The sequence below is a fragment of the Pristiophorus japonicus genome, chromosome 6, assembly GCF_044704955.1.
Source record: "Pristiophorus japonicus isolate sPriJap1 chromosome 6, sPriJap1.hap1, whole genome shotgun sequence".
NCBI lineage: Eukaryota > Metazoa > Chordata > Chondrichthyes > Pristiophoridae > Pristiophorus > Pristiophorus japonicus.
In genome coordinates, this window is record NC_091982.1 from 26,514,132 (window position 1) to 26,525,339 (window position 11,208).

The 11,208-nt window shown below is 40.9% G+C and overlaps 1 protein-coding gene across 1 annotated transcript in view; it reads right to left on the reverse strand.

The window, feature by feature from the left end:
* LOC139265102 (SH2 domain-containing protein 1A-like) overlaps window positions 1-9,619 on the reverse strand; it is a 100,283-nt gene extending 90,664 nt beyond the window's left edge. The window contains exon 1 of the mRNA XM_070881997.1: window positions 9,418-9,619. Within this exon, the coding sequence (XP_070738098.1) occupies window positions 9,418-9,551 (134 nt within the window). The 5' untranslated portion in view covers window positions 9,552-9,619. The remainder of the gene's footprint in view (window positions 1-9,417) is intronic.
* Window positions 9,620-11,208: the final 1,589 nt, after the last annotated feature.

Consider the following 11,208-nt stretch of genomic DNA (forward strand, 5'->3'; position numbering starts at 1 on the left):
CAAGACTGAAAATCTCTGTACCTCCCAGACCACCAGGTATTCCCGCCCGCTGGTCAGGCTGTGATTTCTGCTGGGTTTGGGCGGGAGTCCAAGTCTGCATATGGAAATGGGACCAAGGAGTGAAAATCTCTCCGGGCCTCAGCATCAGAGTGTTAGTCACCCAGGACCCTTGCACCCACCGATCCCACCCCAACTTACAATTGAAGTCCTTTTATTTTTGGCATGTGGAATGTTCACCACCGCTAATTGCATGGTTTACTTTTTATTTCAAGAGCCATTTGTTTGGCTACGAGGTAGCACTTTTGACACTGAGTCAAAAGGTTGTAGGTTCAAGTCCCACTCCAGAGACACGAGCACATAATCTTGACTGACACTTCAGTGCAGTACTGAATGAGTACTGTTAGAGGTGTCATCTGGTAAGTTATCACAATGCTTTTTCTGGGACCTTGCTGTGCACAAATTGGCTGCCACATATCCCTACACTTCAAAAGTACTTAATTGGATGTAAAGGGCTGTGAAACACCCTGAGGTCATGAAACGTGCTATATAAATGCAAGTTCTTTGTTTCTTTCCCATCCCCTCTGAAAGATCCAGTTATTGAGTCAGAAAAATTGTGAAAAAGCATAGCAACACAACAATAATTCATTACTTCTAAAAGCTCTGCAGATGTGATCGAAAACCATTGAGTAACAAACATAATATAGAATTGACGGTGCTGTGACTCAGCTTATTTTGCATATTTTGCAATATACCACTGGAATTATCACACTTAAACCAATGCACTTCAACATTGGATGTAACACTTTGGGCCCAAGTTTCCACATGATTTGGGCCTGATTTTTAGGAGCAACTGGTGGAGAACAGACTATCTTAGAAATCGCAATTCTCCACATTTTTTTTTCTGCAGTTCTAGTCAGGTAGAACAGTTCTACTTTAGAACAGAATTTTTTCTTCAAAAGGGGGCCTGTCCGGCCACTGACGCCTGATTTCAAAGTTTCCACAGTGAAAACGTACTCCAAACCAAAGTAGAATGGAGCAAGTGAAGATTTTTGTGGAACTGAAAAAACCTGTTCTACACATTAAAAAATCAGGCGCAGGTTACAAATTAGGCGTCCAGAACGAGGTGGGGGGGAGGGGGGGGGGGGGAAGGGAAGTCATTAAATTATACAATCAATCCTTATTTATACTTCTACAAATATTATACAAATAAATCCAACCTGAATAAACATTTATAAGCAAAGAAAAGATTAAATAAACCATCTTCCTACCTGTGTGAAAGTGCTTCAGCCATCGTTCGAAGGAAACCGCCGTTTGTTGCCGCAGAGGGGAGGGAGGGGAAGGAGACAGCGGCTTGTTGCCGTGGAGGGGAGGGAGGGGAAGGAGACAGCGGCTTGTTGCCGCAGAGGGGAGGGAGGGGAAGGAGACAGCGGCTTGTTGCCGTGGAGGGGAGGGAGGGGAAGGAGACAGCGGCTTGTTGCCGCCGCGGAGGGGAGGGAGGGGAAGGAGACAGCGGCTTGTTGCCGTGGAGGGGAGGGAGGGGAAGGAGACAGCGGCTTGTTGCCGTGGAGGGGAGGGAGGGGAAGGAGACAGCGGCTTGTTGCCGCCGCGGAGGGGAGGGAGGGGGAAGAAACCGCCGTTTGTTGCCGTGGAGGGTGGGGAGGGGAAGGAGACAGTGAGAAGGGTAGCCTCAGTGCTGATGTGCTGATGGCAATGTGCTTTTATTAAAAAATGTTCAAAAATTAAACAGCTACAAAGAACTACAAAAATGGCCGAGTGCCAATGTTTCCTGCACACTGTGCGTGCGTGAACGCTCCAACGCGCACGCGCAGCGTTGCCGGCAGGAAAAAAACTAATTTAAATAGTACCCGCCTCCTCCCACTTACAAAATTGGTGCGAGTGTAGGCTCCGCCCCCCCGGGCGCCGCACCAAACAGACAAGGAGCTGCAAAGCGCTTGAGAATAGCGCGTTTTATTTCTGCCGCCATTTTAGGCGCGAAAAACGGGCGCCCAGCTCGGAGGGGCGCCCGTTTTTTATCCTGTGGAAACTTGGGCCCTTTAAATGTATCATCCAAAATTTTTCCTAACACCAGTTGCAAACAAGTGACTTTCACTCTGATCTTCACCCTACAATTGTATACAGATAGCTCCATTTACCTTGTCTAAACACATGCCAAGTTTAAAAGTGCAAATGTCTTGAAGTTATCTCTTCGAATATTCGTGTAAAAATGTTGATAATATCCATATGAAATTCTATTTCAACTAAGGTGCTAACTTGTTGAAAATAAATGAGTTAATGCCTCCTTTAAAATAGCAGACAAATGAATTACATATGAATGAATTCAAATGTTGTGTGCTAATATTGCACAGCAACACTTCGTGCCAATAGATGCATCCATTAGCTAACAGTAGGTGCTCTTAGAAGAAAATCTATTATTCCTGTGTTATGTATATACATAATTTCTTTTACATTTTACTAAATGGTATTATCCCCTAAATGAGCATTCCCACTGCTAACAGGGATTGGCAGACTCTAATTAGGTGCATAATTTACATGTTATTTTGTGTTGAAGCATATCCCTACATTTTATGTTGTTTAAAGCAATTATATTTCCACAAATGCTCCTATAGTACAGCCTAAGTTCTACTTGCTGTGAAATATTGCTTAAACTTTTATTGAGATTTTACTGTAATTTTTAGTTGCACCTCTCATTTACTGTTAAGAACAGTGACTTACCACCCAATCATAACAATATTATAAATAGGTATATGCTAACGCATTCTCCAAGTGTCCGTAAATACCTTCATGTTTGTAGCACTGTATTTGGTTCAATGCCTTTCATGTGTTGAAGATAATTGAAGTATACAAAACTAAATAGGGGGTTTATAAGGATGTGATGGTAAAATTATCAAATCTAAAGTATGTTGTTTAAACACCTGCATTCACCATAACATCAATTATGATAAGGAAACATCATAGGAACGGTCTTATCTAGATAGGTTTGTTGCATTTTATCGATGGCCCATGAAAGACTTGATTTCATAATTTGTCATTAAACAATATTTTTACATAAACCATGCAATGAAATGCAGAATCCTTGTGACATTTTTTTCAAATTAATGAATATAAAGGGGCAATTTTAACCTAACTTGCTCGTCGGGAGACTAACAAGATTGGGTTCAACCCTGGTTTTACAACCCGCTCGATTTTACACTGTTGAGTTCAATGGAAAGTAATATTGGGCAACAGCAGCATTGTATCCAATCCTGTGGGTTTCCCATCCTGCTAGTTAGATTACAATTACCTCTAATGTCCCTATCAGAGACTGTAGGTCCTGCATTGGACTCTTCAATCACCTGAGAACTTATTTCTAGTGTGGAAGCAATGTCATCCTTGACTCCGAGGGACTGCCGATGATGATGATGATGACCTCTAATGTTTGTTTATTTTTTTCAGAGTAATGTAATTTGTGATATTTTTTAAACTTTTCCAGTTGAAATTCTAACACAGTCATCAAAAGGCTTGAGACTTTGCCCAATTTTTTAAAATTTAGACGAGAAATTATTAGAGGTACGTATCTTCCTGCAATAGTACTCACCTTACAGCCTGACAGCCACTCTACCTGATCCATAGATCCATTATCCATTCCCTACAAAAACCTCAGCTCTCTATTTAAAAACAAATCTCTGGCATATCTTGGGAAATAAGTAAATTGTACTTCCATACATCTTCAGTAGCCTGTGAATTCCAGGTCTGATCTGAATTTATTTTTTTCTAATATTTAAGAGATAGGACTACTGATACAGTATAATTGTCTGTCTCTTGACACTTCTGAAAATCTTCCTATATGTGAATAATGAGAAAATGCGGTCTCACAGAAAATGTGCAATACTTTATTCTCAAAAGGTTGCAGATTCCAAGAGTGGAATCTCAGACAATCATGAGAACAGCAACTGGGCTATGGAGATCAAAAATGCAAATAGAACACATTTTGAGACTACATGGCAAGAGTGAGACCAAGATCAATGTAGAAAAGAGCAGGTTGAGAAGAGTAAAAAACAGGCTGTGAAAGTCCAAAATTTATTCCCGCTCTGTGCTTAGCAGCTGAGCTGAGCCATATTAAAAATTCAACTGACCTCGATATACTTGGGGTAGGCAAGGAGAACATCAGCCAGGGTGCCTGTTCTTGATCACTATTTAGTGATGCCTGTGAGGTTGTGCATCTGTTTGATCAAACAAGGATAGGAACAGGCTTGACAATGATGCATCCACAGTGCAGTGGTTGGCCAATACTCGCTGTCTGGCTCCACATAAAGAACCACCAATTGGATGAGGTATTGGAGAGCCATTATTGTCTATGAAATTGCAATCCAACATGAATTACCCAACAGAAAATTTGAGGAAAAATAAAGTGGGTAGAGACACTTTTAGAGTTTTGTTTGAAGTATGAACAATGGACACAACTAAATGAATCCTAATAAAATCATGTAACTGAAAGGAGGTCAAGCCCTTAGTAGTCCCTGTATTCCTCTAAAACAAAAACTTCATTAACACCAGAGTTCTTTTATAAGAGCTGCTATCCTGATTTTTTTAACCAATTTTTTTCTCTTCTTCTTAAAGTACTAATTCCTGCTGAGGGATGATTCCATGGGCAACAGTAGCCATTCAGTGCTTGGCCCAATTGACCAATCTTCATATGTAAGCCTCGGACTATTCACCATGGAGGATATCACAGCTGTGCCCAATACTGTTCTCCCTGGACATTAACACACATGCACTTGCCAGCAGGAATCACTCAATAGTGATCGGTGCCATATACCCTGACTGATTTATGCAAGTTGTTGTTGATTTTTTCCCTACCTAGCTGAAGGACGTTGAGTATTCTTTTCTGTTTAAACTGAGCATAATAAGTTTCTGATTTCTTCAATATAATTTTAGCAATTCTTGCACATTCCCGATTTTAATCGCTCCACCATTGGCAGACGTGCCTTCAGCTGCCTCGGTCCCAAGCTCTGGAATTCTCTCCCTAAACCGCTCTGCCTCTCTAGCTCTCCATCCTCCTTTAAGATACTCCTTGAAACCTACCTCTTTGACCAAGTCACCTGTCCTAATATCTCCTTATATGGCTCGGTATCAAATTTTGTTGAAAACTCTCCTGTGAAGCACCCTGGGACGTGTTACTATGTTAAAGCTACTATATAAATGCAAGTTGTTGCTGTTGAAGTTACTTACAAGCAAGAATTTTTGATTTTTGCTTTAACTGTAAACAAATGTAACTTAAACCTATAATATGATCTACCACTGTCTAGAATTCAAGAGTGATTTGTTTAAACTTTCAATGTTATTGTTATAATTTGAGAGAAAGATGAGAAGAAAACACTACTAGATCTGATTCCAAGGGGACTGAACTTTACAATGTTATAAAATTGATTCTTTCTTCAATCTTATAGCCTTAGGGTATGGCACTAAAACGTTATATATAGAAGTACCTTTGCTTTCCATTTGGATCAGTAAATGCAAGCTTTCAGTAAGTCTCACAATGGCAATGTAGTCCTCTATAAAAAGTCAATGGCTCTCTCATTTTAACTTAAATGTACGCAAGTTCTACAAATAAACACGGCTCTATGCGTATAAATGGATTTGTGATCTGTCTTGCTCTTGTTGACCATACATCTATGTCAATCCTAACATTTCCCTGAGATGTACTGCTCTGTTGATTAGTTCCTTCAACTCAACTTTTACCAAAACCAAATATTGTAGATTAATTCTCCGATGCTCTGAAAATACCAAGTACCACTTATCCATCAATCTGTTAGAAGGAACACAAATACAAAGCAAAACCTAGCACAACTGGGATTTAGCCACTGATAAAACTGTTGATTTCAGTTGGGCTGATTGGTATTAAACATGAGGGTTTTTGTCAGTTTCAGGACAGGTTGCATGTTTTAATCAGTCTGAAGAAAGATGTGGTAGATTTATAATTGAAACAAAGCAAGTGATAGAAAATACTTAAAATGTAGTGACAAACTACCTTGAAAATGTTTACCAGTCTGATGTTTAAATCTAGTTGAATTTTCAGAACAAAATTTTAAAATTGCCGTTGTTTTGCTTTTAGAGTGGAAATGTGGAACATTACACATAAAAGGATAGCTTAGGACAAAGCAGCAAGTTTGAAGTTTGCAGAAGCGGCAAACATTCTTTTGATGTTCAACAAGAAAAAGTCCCTGCAAAATGCCAAGATGTCTACCTAGTTTTGTACTATGGAGAGTGCTGATCATTAGTTTTACTTTGTTCTGCTCATGATAATGTTTCCTGAACAACAACTCTGCCCGTAGTGACTATAAGTTAATGTCTGAAACTGTTTATGGTAGATGCGTAAGCGATTGCATGAGGGAAGGGAAGACAAGGATGACATTAATTTGAACCATTAGCATGCTTTCAACAAAGGTAGGCTTTAATTACTGAAACTACTGAACCATTTGAAAACCAAGTAAGTGCTTGCTGTCACCTCCAACATAAAGTATTGTGGCAGAACACTTGTTTATTTCAGGGGAGAGGTATGTGCATACCTTCACTCTTGTGCCAATTTAGGATTGAGTGAATGACATTCTGTCCCACAGATCAATCATAATCATTTATCTCTTCATTTCTCAGTGGGCTGAAAAGACTGTATACTGCAAATAAATATTAAATTTATGTATAGTTGAGTAAAATTTTATATTCAATTATTAATTCCAAATAAAGGGACAGGAGCAGAAGCATGTCATTTGGAAAACAAAATCATAACTCAGAACGAATACTGCAGATAAAAATAATATTCTGTGAAAGGATTCTAAATTGCCACAAATTGACAAAAGTGAAACAAAGCTACTTCTCTAAAATAGTTAAATTACCACAATTCCTCATTTTAATTTCACAATTCTTCACTGTTGGTATTTAACATACTAATCAAAGAAACTCTTCAGATGTTGAGCTCTTGCAGGCAGAGCCCGTACACACTCAATACAGACAACAGGCTTAACTGAAAATACTGTAATCTGATCAAATATTTCATTCCTTTGTTAAAAATATTTGGTGAGACTTCCAAGAATCGAGATCATCTGTTCGTACTTTTGGATGCTAAAATTATTTGATGCTGGTGGAATGTTATTGTTTTTCTTGAAGAACATGAACTAAAACATTTTTATAAAACAACTTACTTTTGAAATTTGTATTTCTGATAAACGTGCAATATAAAAGTGAAATGCTATTTCACTTTTAAATGCCAGTTTCAACAGTATGTTTTATAATGAGCCATGAGGAGTGACGAGAGCAGCTTAAGCTTCATAGTCTAGAAAGAAGGCAGGTCCTCTATACCAGCTATGTGCACTATTTAATATCTACTTTGATGGGGATGTCCTCAAAGTTTGAAAATAATTAAATATAAATCAAGCAAATTCAGATTATTAATTCAGAGAAAGCCAGGAGAGTAGTACCAAAGAACATAAATAGAAAGGAGTGAAAAGTAAATTTAGAAAAAATATCAGTTAAAGAGGGATAAATGTTAGGGGTAATTTACCAAGATAATGACAGCAAAAACATGGGGATTATTTAAAATACAATTAGATACAAAGATGGTAGAGTTAATGAATCAGAAAGATGAGCTTCAATGAGACATATGGCCTTGTCTCATCCCTGACAGGCATTCTTGCTCCTGATTACTCTCCAGTGATTCGTGCTGAAAAGCACCTATGTGTGACTGTTTAGAGCAGAATAATTTCTAATACTTGAATAACCCACCAACACTCGCTGTTCAGCTTATATACTTGGATCAAATACTAGAAGGCAGGCAGCACCCATGGAACCAAGAAACTTTAAGATAGGATGGGAGAAAAAGACGAGACAATTAGAAAAATAGAGTAATCGAACATAGTATCCACAATCTGAAAAAGTTACTCTGTATTCCAAAATTCCATGGAGTGTGCAGTTGCTTACCAACTTACTAAATCCTACCAGTAGTCAGTAATTTAATTTTAACAACTATCAATAGTTTGTTTTCCTCTCACATTGATTTGAGATCTCCCTACCAGGGAGAAAGCAATCCTTCACCACTTTCACAATACCAAGTAGCAACGGTCATTTTAATGTTTCTTTGGCATTGGGTCTACCTACACCTTGCTTATTCAGAGTGGTTTAAAATGTGATATAATTTAAAATATTTCAAACTTTAGAAATATAAAAGCAGCTTCAAGGGGTACATTTTAAGAAGTTACAATTTTCCCATGGAGTTTCGCCCACTGGGCGCAGAGGTCAGCGGGCCCTGCATTAGTTTTAATGCACAGTATTTTAATGCACAGTAAATCTGTTCTCATATATGGAAAATCCTGCAGGGCTCACTCTACACCTCGACAATCAAACTCCAGTTTCAAGAGCCGGCACAGGCATGATGGGCCGAATAACTCTATGTGCTTCGAGTGGATGTAGCTCCACGCCAGGGGCACAGATTTGTTAAATTTGCACCCACGTTGAAATGAGTTTGCAATCCGTCTGCCTCTTTTGAAGCTCAAGTTCCTGGCCACCTGCTTCTTTTCTCCTCCTCCACCCCAGAAGTCTTCAGAATAACAAGTCTGTCAGTGTCTGAAACTGAACAAGCAGGTTAACTGACGATTTGATGAAGACCTATCCGAGGTGTCCCCAAACCAAAACATTAATCTAGGTTTCCTGTTTCAGATGCTGGTGCACCTGCTGTGCGTTTTCAGCATTTTCTATTCAAATTTCAAATTTCCAGCGTTTGTAGGTTTCTCTTCATTTCTACTATTTGTTATGGCTCACAATATTTCTTCTGCCAGTTCAAAAATGCAGATTGCCTACAAGGGCATTCCATAGCTCTGGTGCGTGCATAAAATACACAACAGCGGGAAAAAAAAGACTTTCAAAGAGACAGATTTGATTTATAGCTGTTTTAAGGGTTAACTTTGAAAAACAAAATTGTATTTTATTTTTCGAGTTGGTGCAAAACTAAATCCCGTGCAACGATAAAGGTAAGTTCTCACTTGGATTACACTGCACAGTCCAGGAACAGCGGATCCTCCCAGGCTGACCGCAAATGCAACTTTCCCAATGGGGCAAAACAATGGGGCAAAAAGTGGTCGAGCATTATTAGAAACTCGTCGGTGGACTGTCATTTTAAATAATAATTGAGCATCGTAACCCTTTAAAAAGAAATCCTCACGAGAATTTGAATGCATTAAGTTGTGTCACCCTTGATCCTTCCTGCAACCGAATAGTGACTCTGCTCCCTTAAAAAAATGTGCTGGTGGGGGAGGTTGATTTTACGCGATTGCTGTTCACCTAGCAGGAAGTTTGGATTTCTCCAGTGACTTTCGCGAGTTTGCACCGACTGTCTGGGAGTTGTGGCGCTGGTGCGGCGCTGGTACTTACAGCACACACAGGCAGTAGACCCCCGGCATAGACTCGCTGTCTCGGATCAAGTAGCTCCCGTCTTTGCCGTTTCTGCTGAGCAGCTTCTCCCCGATCGTTCGGCTGATTTTCCCGTGATAAATTGGATGGTCCATTGTTTTTTTTCTTTCTCTCACAGCGCCTCAGTGACTGGATTTTATTTGATTAAGCTTATGTTGCAAGGTTCCGGCAGCGGTCGAGGCGGATGCCCGGCTTTTGAGCAGTTTGACACCTTCTCAAAGTAGCGCGTCATGTTGACGCGAAAGAGTAGTGTAGGGATAAGATTTCTCCCACAAAAAGAGAGATAATTTACAATCAGAATTTCCGATAAGTTCCATCCCCCAAAACCTGTTGTGTCTCGTCAGTTATATTCTGATCCTTTCATTCAGTTTTTTAAATTCGTTCCTGGAATGTGGAAGGCCAGAATTTATTGCCCATCCCTAATTGCCCTTGAGAAGGTTGGTGGTGAGCCGCCTTCTTGAACTGCTGCGGTCCATGTCGTGAAGGTGCTCCCACAGTTCTGCTGGGAGGGAGTTCCAGGATTTTGACCCAGCGACGATGACGGAACGGCGATATATTTCCAAGTCAGGATGGTGTATAACTTGGAGGGGAACTTGGACGTGGTGATGTTCCCATGCGCCCGCAGCACTTGTCCTTCTAGGTGGTAGAGGTCACAGGTTTGGGAGATGCTGTTGAAGAAGCCTTGGCAAGTTGCTGCAGTGCATCTTGTAGATGGTACTCACTGCAGACATGGTGTGGCGGTGGTGGAGGGAGTGAATGTTTAAGATGGTGGGTGAGGTGCCAGTCAAGCAGACAGCTTTGTCCTGGTCATTCAGTGTCAGCTGTGGCTTAGTTGGTCACACCCTTGCCTCTGAGTCAAAAGCTTGTGGGTTCAAGTCCCACTCCAAGGACTTAAGCACAAAAATCTAGGCTGGCATTCTAGTGCAGTACTGAGGGAGTGCTGCACTGTTGAAGGTGCCGTCTTTCGGATGAGATGTTAAGCCGAGGCCCTGTCTGCCCTCTCAGGTGGTTGTAAAAGATCTGATGGAATTATTAACAAGAACACCCTGGTGTCATAGCCAATATTTATCCCTCAATCCACATCACAAGAACAGATTATCTGATCATTATCTTGTGGGAGCTTGCTGTGCGCAAATTGTCTGTCGCGTTTCCTACATTACGACAGTAACTACACGTCAAAATGTACCTATTTTGGAGGAAGGTGGCAGTAGGTGCCAGGTAACAGTGGGAATAGCCCTGGTGTGCAGAATGGAAAATGTAGGCCTAGTAGAGGCCACCTTTCCATCCGATCTTGCTGGCATGCATTTACCTTTGTTGGTTTTGGTCACTGCTGAGCCTAAACAGCTCCTACCTTCTTCAGGGCTCTTTCACCCATGTAAGGTCCTTCACTGCCTCTTCTGCTGTTGCAGCAGCATCCCCCCATCAGCACCGCCTCAGTGTCCTCAGATGTTGGTTCGAGGCCCCAGGCAACTGAAGAAGGCTGATGGGCTCTGCTGACAGCTCTGACAGCGTCCATGGTAGCTCACACTGTTGCCATGGAAGCTTACACGGCTGTCATCTTGGTTCTGGGGGCCAGTATTGACAAGGGCTTCCAGAGTGTCACGCCACTCAAAGATTCTGTTCGCTCAGAGCTGGAGCATTGCTGAGGCACAATCCCAGGAGAGTGGCCTTGGCTCCACGGAAGAGGCACCTGCTGTCCTCTCTCAGGAGGACGTCATAATTATTGCCCCCTCAGTTTGTTAGTGCAACACC